The following is a 27,588-nucleotide window of genomic DNA, read 5'->3' as shown; positions in this document are numbered from 1 at the left end:
TGGTTTTGTTGACGCCGACGGGACGAGACCCACCTGACAGGAAGTGCCTCGTGTTGCACTAACAAGTAACCAGGAAGTGGGAACATTCCGATCTCACAGTGGGAAAGTTGTGAACTTGCTCTAAATAGGAATTATGCATCTGAGAGTTGTTGTTTTTTTAACCTTGTGAGGAAATCCGAGTAACTGGAGGAAACCCCCCACACAGTAGTTATTAGAATGTGATAAAGTGTATAAATACCATTGACTTTTACATGTAATATATATTTAATCCATGTGTTGGTTTATATGTGTGTTAACCATTTTTCCGCCAGGTTTCATGACATGTAGTTAATTATTTACTTGCTTCCAACTCAAAAGTTGACTTTCTGGGCTCCATGAAAGCATCTTTACGTACAATGTGAAGCACAAAATGCAAAGAAGACACACTGGTAGTTTTCAACACTGACTAAAGAAACTCCCTCCTACTACACTGGTAAAGAAAAACAAAAGTGACCGAACCATTTCACTCACTTCCTCGGCCTCTGTGGATTTCTTGTATTGTGCGCGAACACTTCATCCATGACGGCAGCTCCCTCGCCAGCGGCATGTTAACACGTTGTTTCTTTGATATAATGGCTTTGCAGCGATTAGCAGGTTTAATCTTTATAAGCAGTTTATTGTGCTCGAATTGCTTGCTTGACTACTAATTAGCAGCAGACACAAAGTCACTGAGGACGATGTCGGTATCATTCGTTTTGAAGAAGTTAAAACGTGAACAAGCAGCTGAGATAAAAGTCGGGCTGTCGACCAACCAGCCAGGAGTGTTGTATGTTTACAGTTCCATGTGAGTCGATCACACAGTTGTTGAGCTGCTGCCATAGGAAACAGGTATAAATACTCAATGGCTCTGTCTTTTCTTATCTGCTTCGCGGGAAGTCCTTCTTGGCTTGACTTGTTATGGTTCGGTCACCTTGAAATAAAGATAAATAAATAAATAAATCGGCGCACAATTTTGATTCTTCCTTTCGGTTTAATTTTTAACGCCCTTGTCTCTCAGCTTCTGAAGACGAGAAGGAGACACGTTGAGTCGGGACAAAAACAGCATTCACGACACTGAATTTCACGCCTGTTTCGGTGATCTGCGAACGCTGAAGCATTAAAAAAAAAGTCTCTGTGGTTTTTATAGAAAACCAATTTTGTGGAAGAGGTGTTTTATTTCTCTCGAATCAAACCGATTTCTTCCAGCGCGTGTGACCTCACAGGAGTGTTAATCAAAGTTCCTCGTCCTCCACAAAGCACAGAGACGAAACTAGTTTCACTGGAATGTAAATACGCTCTCGTGTATAAATATATATTTGCAGAGAGGAGCCACTTCTAACGCACACAAAGGAAAAATAACAGTGTTTTGCATGAGCAGGGCCAGACCTGACACGGAACTAATCCACCGGAGAAACTCATTTTTTCAGCTCTTGCGTTTGAGTTATTTTTTTTGTGAAAAAAAAAGAAAAGAAGGTCCTAAGAAAGCTTGTTTCCATTAACCAGCTGTTCACAGCTGTAATTACTTTCTAACTCCACTATTTTCCTGCTTTTTTTCCCCTTCTCTCTCTGTCCACAGAAGGGTCACATGAGCAACATGCTGTGCTCTTTTGACGCTGACGGTCGATTAAAGGTCTCAGTATTTGGCTTTCTGCTCCGCTGCCTGCTGTGGTTTTGTGTCCGAACGTCTTTTATAAATAGTTTTCCTTTTTTTGTGTGTGCCTGTGGAAACACTACTAACTGGGTGACGTGCTCACGCTGTCGGCTCAAGTGCATTTTTCTGTTGACTAACAGCTCATCCACCCTTATCTGTAGTCCCGCCCCCACCCCTCCTCTGTTCACCTCTGTAAACTAACCTTGACGTCTGTCTGATGCCCGACTGTTTTTCCCTCTTGTCGTCACCTTTTAGCTCGCTTTTAGTTTATCGATCCCTTTTTTTTTTTTTTTATTTCACTTTCTCATGTCATGATGTGTCTTTTGAGATCACCACTATATATAAACCACAACACTGGGCGCTCGATCGAAGCCCCTGAAGCCCCCAGTAGAGTCAGCCCACAGCTTCTCGTATGTGTAGTTAAGTATACGATGGCTTCAAATCAGAGTGATTATCTCCCCAGAAAGACCAACAAAGTAATTCAAGCTGCAAAGGAGAAATCATTCATCACTTTTCACATTTAAAGTGCCAAAACTAAAATGACAGTAACCAAAGTAATCAAACAGTAATCAAATTTGAAGCATTATTTAAATACTTTTTTGTTCTTTAACAGGGCAAACTAAAATCTAAAAAAAAACAAAAACAAGAATGCTCCTTATCTTACGGACGACAAAATCATGCAAAAACAGGCGATAACGATCAGGTGGAAAATTAGATACAAAAGTGAAAGAAAAAAAAAACAGGATGTAAAAATATTAAAGTATTTTTTTTATGCCAAACAAAACAAGAAAAGCCACAGCGACAATTAGTCAAGTAAAGTTAAACTAACCACACACCCTCACATTCACACTTAAGAGCAATCTTAAGGTCACCGACTGACTGTTTTTGGACTGCTGGAGGAAATCAGAGTATCTGGAGGAAACCTGGATACTCATGGGGAGAACATGTAAACTCCACCCAACTGCTCCAACACATACCTCGAACAGAACAGCAAAAAATTTTATATTAGATGAAAACAAAACAGAAATAGCAAAGCCAGATAGATTCATGAATGAAATAGAAAAATAAGATATAGAGGCTCTGGAGAAAGTGGAATTAAATTGAATATAACATAAATTGAGAAGTGATTTTAAATGTTCACGACTAGATTGAATTCAGTTATCAATTTTGGGATTTTATTGCTGCACTATTGAATGATTCTGAATTTCTTTCTTAGAGAACTTCAAGTTTCAAAATCTGGCAGTTCAATGTTGTTGTTGGTTGGTTTTTTTTATCTGTGAGAGACTCATATTGAAAATATAGAGATATTAATGAATCTTACCTGTGATTATTTGCACAGAGGACCACAATAACTGTTATGTGAGCACAATGCTCTATAACTCTACTTTAAAAAGAATCATCAGATTATAAACAGTCTAGTATTAGGTTTTATTATAATAATACAAGCCTGTCAATAATGTCAGAACAGGAATAAAAAGTCTAAAGGAAGTCACTCATCCTGCAGGCTGATCCCTTCAGGCAGGTCATTCTGACATCTGGAGTCTGTGATGACAAAGGTTTGATCTCCTCCAGGTTCCAGTCTCAACTTTTAACGTCAGAAGGAACCAAACTGATGATCTAAAGCTGCATACAGGCCCAAACATACAAAATCCAGACACGTTTCAAAGGGTTAGAATATTTAAATAAAATGTAAAGTAGAATGTCCCCATACTATACAAGTAAAATATGGATTACTGAAATTGTAGTATATATTAATACTTATAATTAATACTAAACGTAAAGAATCCTGAATTTAAACCCATTTCCCAGATTCAGACTTATGACTCTTCCCGTTTGATGATAGCGACTCCTGTGTTCCTCCAGGTGAATGGGAAGGAGCTCTCCCGCCTCTCTGGGGATCCCACCCTGGACATACGGGACCCCGTGCTGTCCAACATACTGAGGCGGGGGGCCCGCAGACGAGCCGGCCTACTAGGAGCTCCCGGAGGCCAAGTGCCAGTGACCATGGGCATGGCCGACTGCGTGGACAGCTGCACCCAAACAGACATCAGCTTCCAGCATATGTTGACTCTGGGCAAGAGCAGCCAGCATCCCTGTGGAGCTCCGCCCCCGCCCGACCCGCCGCCATCCCCTCCACTCCCTCCTCTACTGGAGCCATATCTGTTCAACGAACTGTGAGTGGGAATCGTCTAATAGGCCTCTGCAGCGTGTTCAGCTGTCAGACCAGAACCGTTCTGTTCGCACATTTGAAGTCGGCAGCGGCTCCAATTACTGAAATGTTATTTCCTCCAATGTTCTCACTCTCAGCTTCGTGGAGCCGGTATACTACGACCCCACCGACTACTTCGACATCACTCAGCATGAGGTGGACAGGCAGGACGAGCTGGAATATGAGGTGAGGTGGTAATTGAAGACCTGGAAAGCTCAGCTGCAGAAACCTGCGCCTCCATTCATCGAGTCTGACATCTTCCACCCTCTTCTCTCGCGGCACCAGGAGGTGGAGTTGTACAAGTCTCGACAGCAAGATAAGCTGGGCCTTACGGTGTGCTACAGAACCGATGATGAGGAAGACCTCGGGATCTACGTGGGGGAGGTGAAGGCCGCGTCACGAAATACACAACCTCCATCCCCAATAAACCTTTCTAAATCTTTTCAACACACGTTTCTTTCTTCTCCAAAGGTGAATCCGAACAGCATTGCTGCAATGGACGGTCGCATCAGAAAGGGAGACAGAATACTACAGGTAGAGGTTTCCTCAGATCTGCAACTGGAGGCGACACGCCTTCTCTATGCTACAACCATTAATCTGTAGATAACATGCAATCCACAGAGATTCACTCCGGCACGATTTAAAGGGAAAAACCTCGACTAATCCACGTATAATGAATCCCTTTTGAATAATTTTACCCTCACTATTACGATTTTTGCCCATTTTTCTGAAGTGTGCACTTTAATTGAATCTCGCGTCGGTATAAAAGGTCCCAGGTTATCTGACATCAGCTGGAGGTGAGTCTCTTCTTCTCGTCTCAGATAAACGGGGTGGACATCCAGAACAGAGAGGAGGCGGTGGCCATTCTCACCCGAGAGGACAGCACTAATGTCTCGCTGCTTCTCGCACGACCCGAGATAGAGGTGAGGAAATTGGATGTGTGGGTCTTTGGGGAGAGCTCTGCAAGATCTGGCCTCAATACCCTGCTTGAAAATGCATCATTCTCAATCTGTACCTCTTTGTATGGAGCAGAGAATAAATGTCAGGACATCGGTAAACATCTCTGTTAACTTGTCATGATGGGATTGGAAGGCAAGAGGAGATAGAAAAGAAATTGGGACATGGGGAGGAGTGGGATGCTCTGCCTCTGTCCCGTGCTGCAGGCCGACTTGTTTAAAGAGGAAAAGCAAAGAGGTGCAGAAACATGATGAGAGCACAGATAACAGGAAAGGAGAGAGACAAAGACAAATAGGGCCTTTGCTCACGGCGCTACTGTGGCACCACTTTGTTTCCCTCAAGGTCACTCTTCTAGCAGATATGAGGGCACCGTGACATACATAAGACGCCCCTCAATAACACACTCCTTCCAGAATCCTTGTAAATATACCGCCTGGCACATGTCAAGCCAATAAAATAGATTTTTCATTGCATGCCATTGCAAAAGAAAAAAAAAAAAGAAAGTACTGCAGATGGAAACAGGCCCAGTGTCTGAGAGAGAGCAAAGATTTGTATGCTGCCTGAGCCATGGGGCAGGTTTAAAAGGTACTCATTAAAATGGTCACACACACACACACACACACACACACACACACACACACACACACACACACACACACACACACACACACACACACACACACACACACACACACACACACACACACACACACACACACACACACACACACACACACACACACGTTTAAATACGTCCTTGTGTTTGAATAGACGAACAGCAGTCTCACCTGCAAGAGGCACCCAGGATTTATATTGCAGAGGCTTTGCCCCACATTAAGATTCAAGCGAGAGCGGAGCGAGCGGAGAATCATCAGAGGGAGATGCACAAGCAGAGATTAAAGCCTGATCTGTTGTCTTCTGGGAGAAACTCGGCGAGAACTGGAGGAGTTGTCAAGGAATAAGAATGAAGATAATCAATAAGCTTGTCTCGTGGTCTGAATGCAACCCATATTCAAATGAAACCAATTAGGCCTCATATGCAATAGAGGAGGGAGGTGGAGGAGAGAAGTATTTACTAATTCATGTCCAAGTATTTGCATTATGTTTGATTTGCCTTTGAGGGAAAGCTAACTGCAAAGTGGGCAGATAAGATTTTTTATGAAATGGGAAGGATTTGTTCCACCTGCATGGTGGAATCATCACATACATAACATTTAATCATTAATCAAAAATAATAGGTCTGGTTTGTTTTCTGTTTTCTCAACAGAGGAATTAATCAATGGAAACAAAGTGCATTTTGAACCAAACAAAACGGCAATAGTGAACAAATTCTCACAGGCCGCTGGCGCCTCCTGGTGACAGAAAAGAGAACTAAAAGAAAACGTATCAGCAATGAACTGCAGTCAACATTCAAGCATGAAGAGATGTATTTTCAGTGTCAATACTGTAAACATGGTCATAAAAATGTTCAGGAATTCACTTGAGAAAAACTTAACGAAGTTAAAAAGTTAAAGTTAGTTTGTGAGAGCACAAGTCCATGAAGAAAGACCATTCTGTATTTGCTGTGCCAATGTTATAATCCTTCCATACTTCTGGGGGCTCAAGTTACAATTTGACACGCCATTGTTTTGTTTGCATCTTTTTCCCCCATTGACAATTCTTAAGGTTAAAAAGTGTTTCTGTAGGTTCTTTAACTAGCAACACCTTCATCTTACCCATCTTTGATCCTTCAGTTAAGTCCTTTTCTGTTTACTTGCCAGAATGAAAACCAGATGGATCCAGAAGAGCTGGACCTGGAGCCTCTGGACAATGCGGACCACCTGGGCAGCAGCCACAGAGGGATGAACAGCCCCTCTATTCTGAGTGCCGGGCCGGCTGGCGGGGGGGTCCTGCGTGGCCACGGACACTCGCTGAGCAGGGATTCGCCAGATTTGCTCCAGACGGTGCTCAGCAACAGCCAGGAGCTGGACAGCGGGGTTGGCCGAACGGACGAGAGCACACGCTACGAGGATACCTCGGAGCACGACCTTCTGGGAGACGACCACACGAGTGCCTCCAATACCAACGCCACCAACACACCCGGCAGTATGCGCAAGTTTTTGGCGAGCAGAGGGGAAACGCCACCCTTGCTGCACTCGCAGGACCTTCAGTTTAGTACCGACTCCCTCCTTGGACTGGACTGCATGAATGGAGGTGGCCTGGAACAAATGGAGAGGGCCTACACTGCGGACCCTGTGAGGATGATGATGCCCGGACTGACAGAGGAGGAATGTGAGCGGTACAAAGAGCTCCTAGAAATCAAGTGCTATTACGAGAAGAACAGTAGTGTGCTGATTGAAGGTCAAGGGGTAGAACAAGAGGAGGGAGGCATCTCGCTGGACGTGAACCGGAACGAGAGCCTGAGTCAGCATGAGATGGCCCTCCTGGAAGAGGAGCTGCGCCACTTGGAATTCAAGTGCCGGAACATTTTGAGGGCACAGAAGATGCAGCAGCTGAGAGAGCGCTGCCTCAAGGCTTGGCCCCTCGAAGACAAGAACGGTGCAAGCGTGGGAGCTGGACGACTGGACATCAACGGCATTTTGGGTGGCGAGGAGGCGCACCACAATGCGCTATCAGACATCAATGAGCTCCCAGAGAGGGAGCGCTCAGACAAGGACAGCACGAGTGCTTACAACACCGGAGGTGAAAGTTGCAGGAGCACCCCACTGGTCAACGAACAGTACCCTTCAAATTCCACTCAGAGTCTGGAGGGATCCGACTCCCTTCTCCAGGCAGGTTTGCAGATTCCGGCTTCCACTCGACTGAAGGAGAGAGGAACCAGGTCTGAGCGAGGAGATGGGACACAAGCCAACTTAAATCAACCTTACTCTCCCCACAGCCACAGGAGAGCCACTGAGGCTAAAATGTCCAGCCCCGGGGCCAAGGTTCGCTCTCTGTCCCGGGACATTGGAGCCAGGAGGGGCTCAGATGGGGGCGTGAGACGTAACTCCAAAGCCGGCGGGACAGTCGAGAGAGCCGGAGGACGCAGCGCGGAAAACAGTCCTTATTTGTCCCGGCGTCACGAGGCACAGCCTCCTCAACGCTTCCTGAGCTGCATGCAGCTGAGGTCTCCCTCCACCTCGGAACGGTTGGGTGGATTCAGAAACGAGGCGGAGGGCGACGCCAGCCCGATGAGTCTGGGTAGCACCTGTAAGGATGTCTCTCAGACTTCAGGTTCTTTACCTTTACCCCTGTCCCCGCCACTGATGCCCGCCTCTCCTCGCATGGAGTGGAAGGTGAAGATCCGCAGCGACGGCTCTCGCTACGTGGCCAAACGGCCCGTGAGGGATCGCCTCCTGAAGGCCCGGGCCATGAAGATCAGAGAGGAGCGCAGCGGCATGACCACGGACGACGACGCCGTCAGCGAGATGAAGATGGGACGCTACTGGAGCAAAGAGGAGCGCAAGCAGCAGCTGCTAAAGGCCCGAGAGCAGCGGCGGCGCAGGGAGTTCATGATGCAGAGCCGTCTCGACTTCCTGAGAGAGCGCGAGCGGGACCAGGCCGGAGGCAGCAACGGTGGAGGGCAGCAGGGGACGACGCAGCAGCAGGAACCCGCCTCCATCCTGGAGCTGTGTCACCGCAGGAGCATGAAGAAGCGCAGTCGCAGAATCCTGGACAACTGGATCACGATACAGGAGCTGCTGGCCCATGGGACCAGGTCTGCCGACGGGAAGAAAGTCTACAACCCGCTACTGTCTGTCACCACAGTTTAAGACGTGATGGGAGATTGTGCAGAATACAGTCGTCAGAAAGAGCCCAAGTGTTTTGAAGGAGGTTGCACAGTGAGCACAAGCTGCTTCAACGCCCCCTAAGCACAAGTATTTCCTTTGAACACAAATCCAGCAAGGCAATATTGACTTACACCCCCAGAAACAGCTACAGGTATGACTGGGACGGCCATACTTTGCCTCTCAAAAACATGTTTATCATGTCGGATTGAACTTTCTAAAAGAAAAAATGCTGTTTGTTTTGATTATACTGACTTGTACATCAAACAGGAAAGAGCACAGACCAGCATGATTTGCATTTTTTTTTTTTTTTTAGATAATGAAGGAGACAACAATCACAGCCACCTGTGATTTGCCTCCTCACATTTTGTAGAGGTGCTGTGTGGCGCCACGCCTGCTCTATGGCGGATGAAAGGCGGCTCACAACGGGGGGAGAATAACCTGCGGAGGGCCTCCATTACCCTTCTGTGATCACAAATGAGCCACGCTGCTGTGAAAACCTGAAGATAAACAGTCACGCTTGTGCCATAAAACTGTACACGTCCTGTTCACAAAGGACTGGAATACGTCTGTGAATGATTGTTGCGTGACAGCTGTAGCTGCTCCCACACTTATTCTTTATGTACAAACGCTCCTTTGCTTTCCCCACGAGGAAAAAGCAGCATCATTGCCAGACCGTAGACGCTTTTTTTTTTTGAATACTTTGATCATGAGGAGCTGAGCTGGTGCCTTTTCTTCAGGCAGACTTGACTTTATAGCACAATTTTCCAAGCAACAGAAAAAGACCGAAATATTGCTGGCTTTTTTTTTTTTACATCCCAAGCACAGAAAAACGTATTTTCCTCGACAAGGGCACATTTTGCATGACAAAAACATCTGAATTACATTTCAATGCTTTTCTCAGAAAAAGGACAAATTTGGACTGTACGCGTTAATGTCACATTGGCTGCAGCCGCGTTTTCGTTTTCTTTTTTAAGGCCAATGATTGTTCTAACAGAAGAAAATCTGTTAACTGGCTCCCCAGCAACTGTTTTCACTTCTTCTGTGCTTCCTATGGTGACGGTTAAAGCCAAGTGAGGGGTGACTCATTTGTATTTAAAAGAAAAGAAAACAAAAAAAGCCTCTTGAACAAAAGCAGATTTTTTTTCCATTTGGCTTAGATGCATGTTTAATATTGAACCCGAAATGATGTTTTACATGTTAAGATTGAAGGCCTTCGACATTCTGTAATTGTGGACGTGACTTTGCTCAGAACCTTAGCATAGAATTTAGAAAAAAACTACATGGTGTATTTGTTTGTGCAATATCGTGATGTCTAGTGTCTGCCATTTTACAGTGAAAACTTTTCTAAATAAATACTGTGATCATGAAGACGTCGTCTCGGGAGTCATTGAAAAGTGAGAAAAATGAGTCCGTGTATCCTAAACAATTCTAAACCTTTATTTTTTCTAACAAGAGTGAAAAGAAACAAAGGCAACAGTAAAATTAAAAGTTTATACACAAACTCACGACAACTGTGTGTCAGCATCATCAATAATAATAATAATAATATAACCATTTGAACCCGGAAAACAAAATAGAAATGAGACAAAGTGAGTTACAGTGAAGTTACCATATTTTGCAAACAGAGTGAGTGAAGGGAAATGAGGTGAAAGGTGCTAGAAAATAAAATAAAAGGCAGTAAAGGAATAGGAGAGGAGGAAAAACTAAGCAGAGAGGTACAGATATCCATTTTGGGAAAGTAGCACCAAAAACATGAAGTCCTGTTTTTTTCAATACTTCCCAAATTTCACTCCGTTTCTTCAAAATGCGCATCCCCTCAAAACGGCATCGAACACAAGATTTAATACAACTAAAAGTTAAAAAATACAAATGTAACCACGGCGGCGTTGTCTCGGATCGGCAGGCCAACAGCCTCTGCTGCTCCATAGAGTCGAGAATCATGCCCACGGAACTGTCTAAACACACTCATAGCTTATCCAACTTCAACGAGAGAGAGAGAAACAGAGAGAGAGAGAGAGAGAGAGAGAGAGAGAGAGAGAGAGCAAGAGAGCAAGAGACAGAGAGAGAGAGAGAGAGAGAGAGAGAGAGAGAGAGAGAGACAGAGAGCTCAACAGAAAACTGCAACTGCCGGCCCCCCCGACGGGCCCCGGCTCAACTAGCATTTAATACAGTTTGGATAACAAATCATACTGGCTGACCTCAGAGACAACGCTAGACCAAAGACGCTCCTACAAGTCTCACAGCGATCCAACACAGTCTTTATATGTTCACAGGGGAAGTGGATCGGGTGGGGGGGGGGGGGCAAAGTTCAAGTCTGAAAATGTAAAAAAAAACAAAAAAAAAAACAATAAAGACGAGCGGATGAGAGTGGTGGAGTGTAGCGGAGGAGTCGTCGCTCTGTTATTGTCTGAATACATGAATGAAGCATGAGAGGGGAGGGGGAGGTGGGGACGGGGGCGGGGGGATGTCCTGCATCTTTCTAGAAGTTGACACTGTCTTCTGGCACAGAAAGCTCCGTCTCTTCGATTCCTCCGACTAATCCACTTCAACAGAGCTCCAACGTTTGAGTGCATCACAAAATCTGTTTCGACAAGAAAAATCAGAATGTAAGTTAAAAGAAATGTAAAAATTAAAAACTCTAATGCGTGAACTCTACCAGGAATCAAACGCAGATAAAAAAGAGGCTGGTCACCTCTGGATAGGTCTGGACAGGAACGTGAGGAGAAGCGTTTTGGCTGAGAGGGCAGCTCTTCTTTGACTCCGAGCCATCCAGGGAGCGTTCTCCTGCACCGTCACCACCGGGGCCTTTGTGGCTCTTCCTCTTCCTCTTGGAGTCCTTGGCTCGTCCGCGACCCATTCGCCTCTGCTCTTCAAGTTCAATCTGAGAGACAAAGAACAATTTCCATTAATCACCAGGCAATATTCACTGAAAAAACTGTTAGAAAAAAACCCTAAACTTTAAAAACAAAAACAAGTCCTTTCATATTGACATTATATGATTATTTTCTATAATAGAAACAGGAAATGAATAACAACCATTTCATGGACAATGTTTATTTTGTTTCTAAACTAAATCTGATCCAGACCTTCAATAAACAAATCCTGTAACCCCCCCCCAGTGCATTCATGGGAAAATACCACCTGGATCCAGTTGAAGGACCAGGAATCAATAACTCGTCTCTTTTTTCCTGACCTGAATGAGTGTGTGCAGCGTTTCTCTGGGTGGAGAAGAAGCTGCCTGCAGGACTCGGTGGATGGTGGTGGTCTGGTCTAAGGACACCTCCAGCAGGTCTCCCTCCAGCTGCAGCTCCTCCAGTCGGACCCTGGTGGCCGAGGAGAGTCCCACGACCTGGCCCTTGAGCAGAGGCAGCAGGGGCTGCAGAGACTCCACTCCTGGTGGGACAGACAAAGACATCGGTGTGATCAGAGGGAAACGCTGCAGAAGCTGGCTGTAAATAGTTACTGCGAACAAGCTGAGTTACCTGTAACGCTTGGCTTCTTGCTGATGCCATTTTCACATCCAGCCTGCCAACATTGATATGACATAATAGATTATACAAAGTGAGACAGTGAATCACCTTTTCGATGAATTATAGCAAAACAAAACATGAATGGCTTATTGACTGATCAACAAAGTATATTTGAAAACGTACCAGAGTGCCATTGCTTTCCTTGTTCTTCTTAGGTGAATTATCCTCCGTTAAGTCAATGACGCCATCGTCTCCGTCGACTCCCTCAGAGTCTGATAAAACAATAACTGAACTGTCCTGCGTCTCTTTCCCCTTGTCTTTTTCCACTTCGCGATGGAGAGTGTCTTTCAGTTCGTGCAGCTTCTGAAGCGCTTCCTGCACCTCGGCCGTCTCCAACGCCTCCTTGGCTCTGCCCTGCCAGGTGATCGCCCTCTCGGTGAGACACTGCAGAGCTTCTCCCTCGGGCAGGCGGACGGGCAGCTTCTGCAGAGCGACGAGCAACGCCAGGATAGTCTCCAGGCGCGGCCGCCGCGACCGCTGGCACCGCGGACACAGGAAGCGCGAGTCCCAGTCCCACCAGCAAAGGGGGTTAATTGGCGGCCCGGAGGGCGGCAGCAGGGAGGGGAAGGAGACGCAGCCGCCGTGGAACCAGTCCTTACACAGATGGCAGCGGAGCTGAGGAGGGCGAGGCTGCCCGGAGCACACGCACACTGGCTGGGGAGCGCCGCAGGTGTGGTTACTGTCGCCGTTCTCTTTTACAGAGTTCTCGGTGTGGACGGATGTGTCCGTCTCCATGGGGTCATCCCACCTCCCGTTCTCCTTGTCCTCCGTGTGACTTGCAGTAGTGAGTCCAGATTTACACATATTCACTTTCTGTAACCTCAGTAGTGCTTCCTTTTCCTGGTGCTCCCCTTCTTTGAACGCCATCACCTGAAAAAAAGACACAAAATAAGACTCGCGTGTCGCTTTGTGGCAAAACTAGACCTGCATCCACACAGAGAGCCCGACAGTCTTGCTCAGCAACGCTCACAATGGCTGCAGGATCCCTCAGGTCCTGGGCGGAGAGTCCCAGAGTGTTCGTGTCTGAATCATCCAACGGATCGTCCACCAACTCTGGAGTGGCTCGCCGCTCCCTCCGCTTCGCACATGGACACAATACCTGCAGGAGAACCAGGGATTGAGGTCACATTCTCGAGAGTATTGAAAAAATACAAATAAAAATCTGTTATTTGACCGTTAATCAATTTAATTATAAGCAATAATGCTCCATGATTATAACAACTGCAGCATTTTGCGGACGACAGTCCACAGAAAATAATCGTTAAGATTACATGCAAACACGGTAGCAGTACTTTGTTGCATCAATATATTAAACTGTGTTTGAGAGGAAACATCGGTGGTAATGTTGTACTATAAATTCCTAAACTCAACGAACTAATGATCCTTATTCCAAAAACATAAACCAACTGGGATTAGATCAGGGGCACAATCTGGGGAGATTGTTGTTATTTTAGGGAGTTTTGGGGGGGATTTGTTTCACACTGGTGGCACACAGCAGGGTGGGCTTAACATTTAGTTATTAATTCAACAATCTAATGCTCCTTCAGGATTTCTGACCACACCAACAGTGAAAATGATGACATACACAACACAATTAAACGTTGTATGCCAAGCTTGACATTAAATTAAGGGACGAGCTGATGATTATTACCAGTCGTTTCATTATTCTAATCATTTCCCAGTTAATCCAAATGTGTGTTCCTATTTGTTTCTTCGGCTGTTTTGTGTAAACAGAAACAACATTTGGAGGAAAGCTCCACATTTTCGGACTACCTCGAGCAGGCTGTGCTGAGTGCTCTTCTTCAGGAAGGTCTTGGTGGCCTTGTCTCTCCAGGAGTGCGCGCTGGCCACCTGCAGCTCGAGCTGCCTCAACTCTGCCATGAAAACCGGCAGGTCCCTCCCAATAGCGACCAGGCCCTCGAGGTCATCCAGACACGGGTAATGCTCTCCATTCTACAACAGCATACACTGGGTTTTAGATGTCCTTTTTTTCCCCACCCAAAGAATCCAAAACTGCATTAGTGAGGTCAACCTCAAAGAAGCATTAGATCATTTCTCTTTTCACCTGTATTTCCTCCAAGTCGGTCACCCAGGCCCGAGCTCGCGTGAGACAGCCCTGCAGAGCCAGAATGTTGGGTAGTGCGACTGGAATCAGCTGGGCCTCATTTACTATTGCCTCCAGGGTAGAAAGCGGGTGCTTTTGCCTGCAAGAGAGAAGTCCCACAAAAATGTTATTCTCTTCACAAGTTAAACTGGGTATACATTCCCACGGTGGCAGATGATTTACAGCTCGTCTCATCTGCTTCACCTTTGCTCCAAGCAGATCTGTGCTTTCTCTTCCCAACGCTCTGCAATCGTGAGCAGCTCCTGCAGCTCCGCCATGGCGGTCTCCACAGACACACTCTGAGGCACGTTGCAGCCGGCCTCCATCAAGTTCCTCAACACATCCAGTGTTACTTCTTGCCTCTCGCCTCCGTCACTGCCAAGGGTGCGCCTCACGTCTGTAAGCCAGTGGCCCTGCTCCTTCAGGCCTTGGAGCAAAGTGAACTCTGGCACCACGACGGCCAGCGTGGCCCCCTCCTCCAACAGGGTCTGCAGCTCCTCGGGGGGCGGCGAGTCCTTCCTCCAGTCCTTTTCATTGACCAGTACCTGAGCCTTGCTCCGGTAAACCTCCACCGTCTGCAAAACCGCCTGGAAAATAAGAGGATGTAGAGAATAAATGAAGTCAAAAGACATCAAATGATTTCAATACATATAAATAGTAAAGAAATTCTATACAAGAGAAAGCGAGAGCATGAAAGAGAGCGAAAGAAGAAAGAGTGACAAAAAGATGTAAAGAGCAGCAGAAAAAGAAAGATAAGAGAGCGAGAGAGATAAAGCAGTGGTGACTCACCTGCACTTCCTCTAACTGGGTCATTACACAGGGCAGGTTTTGCATCGTCTCAACCAGGGATTTCAGCTCCGCCAAACTCATCCTATTTTCACTGAAAGAACGCAGTATGTGAGTACATGTCGGAGAGCAGTTACAATTAAAGTGAAGTGTGCGCTTCCACCTCACCTTTTCTGAGAGTTACTGAGGAGTTCGGTGCTCGTCTGCTTGCAGCGTTCGATGTCTTTAAGAACAGTGTTGAGTTTCCGGAGAAGTTCGTTATCGGGAAACTTTTTTTCTGCTGCCTCGCCCTTCAGCATCTCCAAATCTTTAATATCTGGAATTTAAAAACAAACACAAAACAAAACAAAAACCTGGGATCTGAGCACAATGTCTGTAACTCATTCAATGAAACAATGTCTGGAATTGTAAGGGCTTGTGGGAATCACTTGTGTTGATTTCCTACCTATCTTGTTTCCCTCTTCCTGCTCAAGAGCTTCTTTAACTCTGTTGGCCCACGAGTCGAAGGACTCTGACCGAACCTTCAATCGATGCAACATAGCCAACAACTCATCCAGGGTGTATCTATACCTGCAAGACGAAAGTGAAAGGACAGCAGAAAAGATTAATACGGACTGTGAAATTCTAATCACATCTCATTAAATAAACTGTAGTGTATTGCATTGGGGATGAATACCTGAGGTAGAGTTTGTCTGTGGGACAGTTGCACAGATCCTGAGTGTGATAGAGACACACCAGACGCTCGGGACAGTTTGAGCAGGCCAAAGCAGAAAGGAAGCATGTGGTCTTGCATTTGTCACACTGTCTCTCGTCATCGGGCAGCAGCTCGAAAGCCTCTCGCTCTGCTTCTGTAATGCCCTGTGAGTAAATCACACAGAGGTATGAAAAACTACGTTTTTTGTTTTTTTCTCTCAGAATGCGTCAACCGACACATGAATAACACATCGACTATTTCAAGCTCTGCATCTGTCACCCACCCTTTCCATCAGGCCTTTACGCAGCTTTCTCTCCTCCTGAACGATGATGAACATTTCCCGATGTGTAGCCGCGGCCAAGTTGAGGTCCAGTTTCTCTGGATTAGCAGCCATTTTGCAGGTGAGCTCCTCGTGGGAGAACACACAATACCTCCTCAGACGTCGGTAGTGCTCAATACACGACCGACCGGCGGGGAGCTGAGAAACCAGAGGAGACAGTTCAAATGAGTCACGCTTCTTTAAAATTATGTGAACCGACACCTCAAGACAGAGGAACCGTACCCAGTCTGCAGTGAGGAAGTTGACGGCTTCAGCAAAGTTATATCCCTGATTGAAGCCACTGTGGTAGGCTCGAGGAAAGGTGATGACAAACTCACCGGCGCACTGGTTGGTACGTACAACCTGCAGGTAAGAAACATGGTGCTTAAAAGGATTAAAACTCTCACAACCTTAATTCTTATTTCGTCCACGTGAGTGAGTGAGTGCGAGACTGACCGGAACGCCGTGAGACATGAGGATGTTGGGGTTCATGATGGTGACGAGCTGATGCAGGAGGTCGGGCTGGAATTCAAACAGCTCCGGTGTCAGCTTCTTCATGACCCCTTCAAGCCGCTCAGCTGCCACGGAGGGAACCCCGTACCAGGTCTTCGGTTCGCCCCTGAAGGTGGAAGAAGAGCGACAAGTGAGAGGATAGCAAGATGTCAGCCACAGTAAACTATTACACAACAACATCGCAGTCTCAATATTGAAGCCTGCAGTCATTTTAGACAAAGGCATTGAACACCAGTCGACCAGCATGCTGTACCAGTGTAGGTAGTTGATGGAGTAGCTCCAGTGATCCTCAATGTGCCAGCAGAAAGCCGAGAACACCATGCCCACATAAAGCCATGGCACCTTCATCCCGGAGATGTCTCCATTAATATGGCACAGGAGTGACTGCTCCAGCACAGGCATCACGTTCAAGTTCCAACCAGAGCGGGCATATTCCTGACAAACAAAGACCACATCCACTTAAAAACGAGCAATAGATAAGACACATTTGGGATTAACTCAGCTTTCATCGAGTAGCTTTTCATACGCTTGTGCTCGTCTGAAAAAGACAGATATTTGAAAAATTTAATCAGTGAGCAGCTTGGCCCTGAAATGTTTTTAAATTTCTTAACTAGAGAATGGAATTTACTATAGTCCAGGAATTCAAATACCGTTTAGCAATCAATGCTGATGTTAATTTACTACTTTTGAAATATATATATATGAAAAAGATTAGTCGACCTACTTTAGCATTTGAATAAAAACTCAATTGATGGATTCATCGAATCTCCAAACAGTTTCTAATTTTTAAAGTGTGTCCTCCGTGCTCGATACTACATTGTGCAGTTGGAGTATGCATTAAGAAAACGCCCTTGATCTCTGGGATATTCATACTTTTTACAATCTCTTACTTCACAAATAAAATTCGAAAAAAGTTAATGACAGATGATAAAATTAAAATGTGGGAGGATGGACGTTGTTTAAGTTGTACATATTTACATTACCGACAAGATAACGTTAGAAAAGAAAACACTTATTTGTCTACTTTAACATTCTAATCACTATTGTTGAGGTAAGTTTCAATTAATATACATTTTCTCTTTCTATTGAACTTTAGTTTGATATAATGAAACTATTTGGGGGCACAAATTCTTTGTTAGCCGTTTGTATTCATGCTGTAGTTAAATGAACTTCTGACAGATTACATTTCAACGTGATTAATGAAGCGGGACACTCTGACCTCCTAGAATGTATATATAGTTCTTTTAGCTGCTAATGGTTCAAACGAAACAATCCACATACCTCCTCTTCCTTTGTGAGCGTCCTCTTGCCATTGTTCATTGGGAAGCCGCTTCCAAACTCTTTGGAGTGTATGTCCGCCCCGTACTCTACAGTCACGTCTTCCTCAATACTACTGACTAATCTCCAGAACTCTCTCTCCACGAGCTCGGTGGGAACCATCTACACAGAACAACAACACCAAGACGTTCTCACCACTCCGAGGCTGAATAGAGCTTTATGATGAATAGGCGGCGTCTGTCGTGTTTGCACTCACATGGACCGGCATGTTGAAATAATCTGCTTTGAAGGCGTCTGCCATTTCCCCGAAACTCTGCAAGGAGTACTCTCGTGTAGCTTGTTCGAAGCCAAACGCTTCCGAGGGCTTCTTGCACTCCTAAAACGGATCATCAAAAGTCAAAATTAGTCTTTTGAGCTGACGGATGTTAAAATAAAAAAAAAAAAAAAAAAAAAAAGGAGGTTAGAAAGATTTCTGCTTACTTCTGCCACACACTTAGGGCATCGCCAGTTGCCTTTGGGAGGGTCGGTGAGTGGTGGTAGAAGACAGAAAGTGTGATAGTTGTCATCACAGCCGTCGCACAGCAGGAGTTTCTCGTCATCGTCCCCACGACCACACATCCGGCACACAAAATTGTCCACCTTTAAAAAGAGACACCCATTTAAAAAACAAACAAACAAAAAAGCAATGACAAAAATCACACGTGCTTATAATATTGACTGAGAGAAACAAAAGTCATCAAGTCATTTCTGAATTAGTTTTAGTTGAACTCCAAGTTAACGACCACCAGGGTGCGGGGCACTTACAGACTGCGGGTTGTTGAGGTTTCGTCGAAGCCTCATTGTCATTTTGGTGCACGGTCCGTCGGGATCAGCCTCGTCAATATGCTTCCCGTTTTCCTCCTCTGGCTCTTCCTTCTTCACTGTAACGCTCAGTGGAGGCATCTGAGGAGTGGATGTGCTGCCGTCACTCTGCCTCTCCTGAGGCTCCAGTGGCTCTGATTTGACTGAGGTATCAGCAGGAGGAGGAGACACGTCCTCTTTGATGGTAAGTGTTTGAGGCAGATCATCTAAATAAAATAAAAAATGAGCAAGAAATGTTCAGTCAGAGGCAGTTTGGTGAAGTAGATTTTGAAATTTACTCTGCAGGCCACTTCAAAACTCTGACTTTAAGTAACCGACCACTTTACTTTCCCAAATAGTTTCTCAACATTATCACATTGAGATGAGGTAACGAGACTCACCTTTCTTTCTGAGGCCTTTGTCCCTTGCAACTAGTCCAAGTCCCATCATCTTCGGTCCAGCACCATAAATCTGTAGCTTCTTCAGCTCTGGGTTTTTCTCTATGTCTTCCTCTGTAGGTTCAGGCTGTCAGTAGAAGAAGAAAAGCATGAGCCCACGGACTACTACTGCCCAAAGCACATAGAGCAAAGCTAGGGGTGAGGCCCAGTGCAGAACAAACAATTTAAAAGGAGAGCATAGCAATGCATCACAAAAAAAGGATTACGCTAGGTTAGAAAGTAAGGAAAAGTTCACCTACACCATTGTGAAAGTCAGAAGATTAAGACCCACCACCAAAACACACAACCACCACCAGATGCAACCACAGTCAGAATAGGTGAGAAATAGTTCAGAGTTAGCAGAAGTTCAGTTCTTAACCATCTTTGTTAGACTTTGTCCATCGTTTCAAAAATGAAAAAATAAGCAAGTTTTAAGAAAAAGCATTACATTCTCCGTAGATGTAGGAACCTAAACACAAAACCTTCAAACATGCACTTTGCATTTAGACATGTTGAGTTTTTCACCGACGCCTGGACAGACTGGCTCTTAACATGATCCTCCAATATTTTTTTACAATACAAGACATCACTTAATGAAATACTGTCAGTAGTGCCAACGTAACACAGTAGATTCTATTGTCACTTGAAAAAGTTATTCAGTGAAACTAAGGAGGATACAAAAGCAGTTTCTTTATTTTCATTATCTTGGTTTTAATATTGAAACAAACTCCTCAATCACACCCAAGGTTTTTCCACTATGTTAAAGATATTAGTGTTTTATCCACTCTTACGCAAACAAGCATCAAACTACAATTTCTACTAACATTGTTAGTGCCACAGAAACCTGGAGAAACGCCACGCCGTAAAAGATGCTCTTCAACAGCTTCTCCAGGAAGATTTAGCAGAATGAACACATTCCATTTTACATCCTTCGACAGCGGCACTAACTCGGATTGTGAATTTGTTACACTGAACATAAACCCTTAAAGCCTGAACCAAAGAATCCGTTCTTCTTGTCACCCAAATGTTGGCGAGTAAATACAAAGAACAACAAAGCAGATGGGTCGGCTGCTATGGCGTGAATCAGTCTGATAATGGGTGACTTTAAATGGATGGACCTCAGGGTGTCTGTCTCTCCGTCAGGGTTGGTCTATTCTAAACTCTCTACTATTGTTAAGTGTTCATATTTGGAAGTGTAAATTATGTGATTTGAACCCTCAAATAAAGCAGGTTCTCAGTCTGCTTTAAAAAAACAAAAAACAAAAAACAAACCCCCAGTAGAACTCTTCGGCTTGTGCTGCTTTCAGACTTCAACCAAACTCCACGAAATGGACACAACGCAGGATGTGATGAGCTTCAGAATCATTGTATTCTTGAAGGAGATTATTATCAATCTAGGGGCTTTCCCAGATTTTTATTTTTTATTTTTAAAGGCGTTAGAAACATACCATCACAACAAATCACTGTATTGCATTAGGCCCAGCACACATCTTATTAGGGAAGATGTTTTGCGGAACACATGTCACACCGGATGCCCTGCATGCGTTTGGTTGTAAAAGAGGTCAGAGTTAGTTTACATAGTAAATTACTCTATTTTTTCACCTTGACGTTTGTCCAGGTCAGAGAGTGAAACCATCTTTGAAGGCCAACATCAGTTATGTGTTTAAAGAGGATTATTATTTTTTCTCTGATTACCAAGAAACAAAAGGGGGAATAGTAACGTTAAAGCACTGTTCCTATTCATTTCAACCTCGCTGCTTCCTCTATGTGAGTGCACCCAAAAAAAAAAAAAAAAAAAGACGCATGCAGCTGCACAGTTAGCTGCCGTTGTGAGTGGATGGCAAGGCGACACAGTGAAGCCACACAGACAGCCCAGAAACAGAGCATCACAAGCCAAGAACAACCACAGAGAAAGAGCATGAGTGAGAAAGCTGGAGACTAAATCGCCCTGAAAAGATCGGGATAGTGCCTCTATGGCACTCTTTTTTTAAGTTCCTTGAAAGGACATTGCTGAACTTAATAAAAACTTTGTCTTTCAAACACCTGTATTTCTTTTTTTTGTGTGTGCGAGACCGACAAAATGTTTGTCCGTCTGTAAAATATTGCCAAATAACAAATCGACGCAGTCAAGACATCTACTCAACGTTGTAGATTTTCTTTAGAGCCTGGGGGCATTTTCAAGATGAGCAAAGATCAAATCAGACTAAACTCAATCCATGCTTTTTAAAAATAGTAAATAATGGTGACATGAACTATTACTGTCATGGCGCTGGAGGTTTTTATGGCAACATGTCAGCAACAGTGATGGTCACATTACGGGCAGGCGCGCCTGCACTGAGTAACGCAAAGAGTATGCTCGCATGTTCATGGGAATGTGTAGTGGTTAATCAAAACAAGAAAAAACAAACACTGAGGCAACTTCAAAAAGGGGCATGGAGGTCTAGGAGAAGAGGCAGGAGGAGAAGTGGGGCGGAAAGTGAGCTCATATGCTCAAGAGGCAGTACCGCAGAGATGAGTTGAGAGCCAGTGGTGAGAGGATGGGGGGCCAGATCCTCTGGACCCTGCAAGGGGAGACAATAACAGCAACAATAAACTAAGACAAGAGGGGGGAAAAGGAGATGAGAAAAGAGGGGAAGGAGCCTGGGAAAAACATCCGGTAGTTTGTATGAAAAATATAACCAGGACACATGAGACAAAGGTCACATCTTATGCTGGATTTACTGCGTCCAGTGTTGTTAAATGTTGCAAACTCGAATATTTCAGATCGAGCAGCAATGATTTTAAGTTTATTTTGTTCAATGTGAAGTCTTGAAAAACAAAATTTAGATAACATATTTAGGTTATTTTATGAGATAATAATAATAATAAAAAAAAAGATGTGTATTGTATTGTTTGATAAAACCAAATCCCTGTTGATGGAGCACCGACCTAAATACCTGTGATTATCTAAGAAGTGATTCAGTTGCTCTATTCTACATGACAGTTTTATGGATACAAAAATTTGGTTTGGAAAGATGCTTGGTTGTGAGGCGTGAGCGTTAGCTGGCAATTTTGTTTTCATGCTTTTCACCAGCAACCAATGAGTCACACAACTATGCTCAAGTCCAAGAAGTAGATAAATATAAACATGTACTTGGTCCTAAATAGATTTCATCTTTCAAAAGCTGTAGTACAAGACAGTGTTGGTCACTTTAACATGTACCCAATTCCATGGATTATGTTTTTATTACATGCATTAGTTATGACTCCTGAAGCAGGAAAAGAATCAACCCATTGTGTCAATCACATAGACAGCTGACATAGTGTTCACTTAAGTCAGCAAATCAAAAGATGTAGTCCAGCACAACAAATGAAAAATAAATAAAGGCGCTACAAAGTTTTTGTTGGTACGGCTCAGTAAATAAAGTTATGAGTCTACTTGGGTGATGGAAGGAAGCGCAGGACAGGAGAGAACAAAAAGAGGACATGGCGCTGAAAGTGACAACAGCAAAGTTAAGCACAGAAGAAGCAGCAGCAGCAGCAGCATGACAGGATGGAGAACAAGCAAGCCGAGTGCACTGTCACATAGTCCACACTCTACTGGAACGGCTGCACATGGGTGCATTGATGAGAACTGAAAAAAAAAAAGGTAATAACATGGCAGCATGGCCGATGCTAAAAAAAAATTAAATAAAATGAAACTTTTCTCAGACAGCTGTTTAGTGGAGGGTTCAGTAGCTGTTAAGGATGAAAAGGTTTTCAATATTTTGGGCAAAGTGTGAAATGGCAATTGAACTGTATGGTGTTAGAAATACATTAGGAAGATGTTGTCTACATCTACTGTTTAATTCAGATTGTGTAAGTTGAAATAACAGAAAAAGAAATTGATAAAAACATCTAATGTCATTTCAAGCATGGATTGTGATGCGAGGATCTTCAAAAAGAAAGAAAAAAAAAAAAGCACTCAGTTTGGATATTACATGAGTAGGAGGCAGATAAACTCAGTCGCACACTGAAATTCACACCCCTGTTACAGTGCCACTGCACAAATTTCTCTTGCAACAGACGCATCAAACCAATGAGATTTTGGTGTGATTATAAAAGAGAAAAAGTTTCCTCTCACTCAAATTGATCTTATTCTCAGATGGCAGTAATGTGCATTGGGAAACATGATCCCGAACAAATGATACCGAGATGACCAAAGCACAGTTCAGTGCGGGGTTTCCGGTCACGTAGGTATGCAAATGTGTTGAATGACAAGTAAGGTTAGGCGCTCTCACTCACATCAGGTTGGCATCTGTTTGCTCTGCGTCCATAACTGCTCATTTTGGACGGCTGCACAGACTGTCGCAGGGGAATGGAGTGAGGTTTATACTCCTTGTCCACATCTTCACCGTCATAGTGCTTTGGCTTGCAGTGCTGCAGATAATTAAAAAAAATAAAAGAACCAATCTATACATACTGTAAATAATACACAAATCTAATGCAAATTTGAATGTCTAACCCTTCCCTGATGGATTTATGTTCTGTGCCATCCATCAAAGAAAAGGGAAAACTAAAACGTGAAGAGAAATACCGGCAGGCTGGCACCAGACTGGAACATTTCGAATGGGTAGACGATCCTCTCATAATGTGAGCGCAGCAGAGAACCAATGTTCTTGCCATGAGGGTAACCAAGCCGCTGAGCCACGCGCGCCCAGCGCCGCTCCTTACACACCATCTCAAAACCTCCTTCATCGGTCACAACCTGAAAGAGATGAGCAGTTTGAAAATAATTGAAATAATATGTCAGCAACTTGTCACGAGGAAAGTAAGAAATATGTTCTAAGAGAAAAACAATGTTTGTAATTCTCACCCTTGACAGGCTGAAAAGATCAAGGATGCGTCTTTCGATATGTGGGATTTTCAAGGAAGATGCCTGTACCTCCCAAAATCTGGCAATGCGGTCCAAGTAGTTAAGCTTCACTCTCGTCTCGGCCTAAAATCAAACAAATGAGACATTCATGATGATCAAAGTCTGGTCCTTCAACACCTTGTTATGGCACATGGAAAAGGTTTAAATGGAACAATAAATTACCTCCAGCTCATTAAGCCTCTGGATACGAGGAGTGAAGCGGAAAGTGTCCAGCTCCACAGAAAAGGGTGGCTGCCAATCCTGTTAAAAAAAACAAACAAACAAACAAACAAAAAAAACAACACAAAAAAACCCATTTAATATCTTAAATGTCAACTTTTCCTAAAAGGACAACAGCTAAATGTGAACACAAGAGATTAGTCAGATACTGAGGTTAAGTTGGATTTAAGAATTTGGCTGAGGAAATAGTCTGATAGTCTGTCAGCAACTAGAGAAAAACTGAAGCTCACAATAACAACATAAATCGATTGTAACTAAAGAAAATGAAAAGAATCTGACCTCTAAAGTTTTGTGAGAGATGCAAATTTTATTTACAGTATATGCACACCAACTGAACACAGCCTCTTTTGCTTATGTGTTTAAAGCCAATTCCTTCTTTCTGTTGTTTGTTATTGTTTTCCCTGCAGGTGTAATTAGCAATACTTATATTGTCATTACTCAGAAATATTTAACCCTGTGGAATAATTCTTGTCTCGTGAGAATCAATCCGTTGCTCCTGTTACATTTCAAATGCTTTGTTTTTGTTGACATTGCACATAATCAAAATGTGTCAGAGAAATGACACATTGTGGACAAATCAAGTCGAGGTTTCAAGGGTAGAGTTTGTTAAATCAGCTACCTCACACATGACGAAACAGGGAAGGACTAAGCATGTGCCATTTCCTCATCATAATTCAAATAGAAGTAAATATTTACTTGGGGAGGTCGAATTTTGCAGATCCCAGACTTCTCTGCAATGGGACGTATCTTTGCGATGTAGCCCAGAGGATCCTGAAACTCCTCCCATGTTGGCTCGAAAACTGGACACTCCGGAGGAGGTACAAACTCTTCCCCTTCCATTGCCCTGATGACGGAAAGATAGACAGTTCGAACAAGTCGATCGAATATCAAACATATTCCTATTGAGACAAGATGGCCGAAAGTCTCATGTAAACAGACGTTTTGAAATCATTACAACCTCATTGTATTTTCACACGTATCTAAAGATCACCGAGTTTTGATGGCACAGATAAGGATCAAGCACAGACACGCACTTGTGTCACAATATTTACAAGACATGAATCACACAAGTAAATGTTCACAGAGAAATGGATTCAATGGAATAAGGCAACCTACATAGCTGAGCATGCAGGTTATATAATTTGACTCACACCACATCATTCCTCTGCTACCGTCTACTTTACATGCATGTGTGACAGAGACATGCTGTATTTATACAAAACTTCACACAATAATCCATTATCGACATATGGAAAAACACTGGAGTGTTTTGTTCTCAAAGTGAGCCATGTCAACCCCCCTCCCCCAACAATAAACATACTACAGGAAATACTGACAATTCAAGACCAATTGTGTCAAAGGACAAATCTTCAGTGAGTTACCAAACTATTTTACACAACAGCAATAATCAGGCATAAATTATTACAACACATTTGCATTGATCTGAAATACAAACACTGTCCAAATGGCATGTATACCAAACACTTAAGGATTCTGATTAGATGCTCTCTTGTTGTAAAGAAAGAGCTAAATTAAATGACGAGACTTTAATGATGTGTTTACAGATCATCCGTCTGATTCTTCACGGGCCTTCAGACAAACAATGGCGTGGAGGCCACGGACCTTAAGGTATAGAAGGCCATGAAGGCATCACACACACACACACACACACACAAACACCCAACTGAGGCTGGACAGGACACACTTACTCGATTTCAGAAGCCAAATAACACTCATCTAAAAGTGAACTTCATATTAATGTCACCTAAATAGCACATATAGTTAAAGAGTTTAAAGATTAATGTTAGCTGCTGGTGAACTTGGTTATAAAACTAACCTTACCTTCAAACGGCAGCTGGCAGCTAAATTAAATTATGAAAAAGAAAAAAAAGAGTACAACACGTCCGGTTCGGGTATTTGTTGTGGTTTAGCCGATGGGCCATTCATTCATCTCCATCTAGTCAATATTGACGTCTATTGTCCAGATAGGTGAGGCAGTAAACGCCGCTCACTGCTAGCGTTAGCATCGAGGCCTCCACGGATCCTCTCCCACGGTTTGAGATAACTAGCACGAGTTGGCTCGCGTTAACTGGGCGGAATGGAGGAACCCAAAGGCAACGACGTGATCGCAGACCACTTAACCTACATACTCGGGCGACGAGAACGAGCGAGCGAGTTCACGTTCTTCACGTAACCACACGCATTATTTTGTTGACACCACCACCACCACCACCCCCAACCCCCCGATGGACTACACTGCTGTGTCCCGGTGCATTTCCGCGACTGACCCGCAGACACCTCGATGTCCCGGGGTGTGCTAGGGACTGTGGCCGCTCTCCTTCCTTCTGTTGTTGTGATGACTGCTGGTGGTTTGGCTAACGTTGGCCAGCTGTGCTCGGTCCAGTTGGCTAGCCTGCCGCTGCTAGCAAAGTTGGCCGGTTTTTCAGCGTCAGTCCTCCATAAACTCCACTCAGCCACGGACTCAGAGACATGGACGGCTCGTGTTCGCTTAGTGTCGGAGGAGGGTCTCAAACTTTTATCAATTTGTGTCGCTATCAATCATTTCCCGATCAACATCATCACTCTCTTCAGGCCATCCTATCTTTCTTGACGAGACGCCATCTTAGTTTTTTTTCTCTCGACCGAAGTACAACCTCAGATCTTCTCAGCGCGTGCCTCACGTTTACTCCCTGAAAGTAGTGCGCACGTACACAAAGTCGCGCACGAAGAACCTCAGAACCGAACATGAACAGAACACCAGTCCCGTGTTATTATAATCAACATCAGAAACAGAGATAAAAAACACCAAGGCTACAGTTAAATCATAATAATAATAATAATAATAATAATAATAATAATAATAATAATAATAATAATAAACTGTAAAAAGCTGTTCCTAACCCTAACATATATTTCAAGCTTTCACTGTATTATGTAGGTTCATTTTTAGTTCTTTTATAAGTTTACAATGTATAAACATCTGGCATTAATGAATGGATGATTAACATTGAGAAATATACTCCAACTATTGGAGAAAATGTCTAATTATTAATGTTGGTTGTCTGAATGTAAGGATAAAATTGTTGACGTTTGACGTTAAATTCAGAAAACAGAAAAACCTACTGTTTTAAATAACTAAGCTATTGATTACTAAAGATGTAAAGGGGTAGGATGAAATAAGTAAATTCTTCCTCCTACTCATTTTCAATAATATAAACAAAGATTAGCACATATCAAGGATAGATTATGTTTTCTTTTGTACATTTGTCTCATTTATTTAGATGTTTTTCTTTCATTTATAAATTCTGTTTATTTTGTTTCTTTTTTACATGTTCAAAACAAATTAGGGTCAATCAATCAATTAATCAA

At 43.8% G+C, this 27,588-nt stretch overlaps 2 protein-coding genes across 3 annotated transcripts in view; one reads left to right on the top strand and one right to left on the bottom strand.

The window, feature by feature from the left end:
- The window catches only part of LOC308113937 (PDZ domain-containing protein 4-like), a gene marked incomplete at both ends in the record, with an annotated part of 16,397 nt that extends 7,810 nt beyond the window's left edge, over nucleotides 1–8,587 (top strand). The window contains 7 exons of the mRNA XM_080470509.1: nucleotides 1,595–1,648; nucleotides 3,533–3,843; nucleotides 3,977–4,064; nucleotides 4,164–4,262; nucleotides 4,350–4,412; nucleotides 4,700–4,801; nucleotides 6,596–8,587. Coding sequence (XP_080326635.1) covers nucleotides 1,595–1,648; nucleotides 3,533–3,843; nucleotides 3,977–4,064; nucleotides 4,164–4,262; nucleotides 4,350–4,412; nucleotides 4,700–4,801; nucleotides 6,596–8,587 — 2,709 coding nt within the window. The remainder of the gene's footprint in view (nucleotides 1–1,594; nucleotides 1,649–3,532; nucleotides 3,844–3,976; nucleotides 4,065–4,163; nucleotides 4,263–4,349; nucleotides 4,413–4,699; nucleotides 4,802–6,595) is intronic.
- A 1,434-nt stretch (nucleotides 8,588–10,021) lies between these two features.
- On the bottom strand, nucleotides 10,022–26,844 carry kdm5c (lysine demethylase 5C). Of its 2 annotated transcripts, XM_080470507.1 has the most exons (29): nucleotides 26,508–26,646; nucleotides 24,916–25,063; nucleotides 24,163–24,240; nucleotides 23,941–24,063; nucleotides 23,662–23,832; nucleotides 23,370–23,504; nucleotides 21,611–21,667; nucleotides 19,071–19,194; nucleotides 18,634–18,896; nucleotides 18,310–18,468; nucleotides 18,086–18,205; nucleotides 17,833–17,991; nucleotides 16,805–16,986; nucleotides 16,495–16,657; nucleotides 16,282–16,401; nucleotides 16,003–16,197; nucleotides 15,702–15,883; nucleotides 15,471–15,595; nucleotides 15,194–15,341; nucleotides 15,029–15,119; nucleotides 14,444–14,826; nucleotides 14,201–14,339; nucleotides 13,909–14,088; nucleotides 13,106–13,234; nucleotides 12,259–13,005; nucleotides 12,088–12,130; nucleotides 11,799–11,998; nucleotides 11,298–11,486; nucleotides 10,022–11,186 (listed from the first exon to the last, which is right to left on the bottom strand). In XM_080470507.1, the coding sequence occupies exons 2-29, from the start codon at nucleotides 25,057–25,059 to the stop codon at nucleotides 11,178–11,180; spliced, it is 4,758 nt and encodes a 1,585-aa protein (XP_080326633.1). In that variant the 5' UTR covers nucleotides 25,060–25,063; nucleotides 26,508–26,646; the 3' UTR covers nucleotides 10,022–11,177. The 2 variants fall into 2 exon arrangements, with proteins under 2 accessions (XP_080326633.1, XP_080326634.1); XM_080470508.1 differs by lacking the exon at nucleotides 21,611–21,667 and having other exon boundaries at nucleotides 26,508–26,844.
- Nucleotides 26,845–27,588: the final 744 nt, after the last annotated feature.

Source organism: Lipophrys pholis (assembly GCF_963383615.2).
Source record: "Lipophrys pholis genome assembly, chromosome: 8".
NCBI lineage: Eukaryota > Metazoa > Chordata > Actinopteri > Blenniiformes > Blenniidae > Lipophrys > Lipophrys pholis.
Note: the sequence above shows the minus strand (reverse complement) of the source record. Positions and strands in the feature narration are given on the sequence as shown.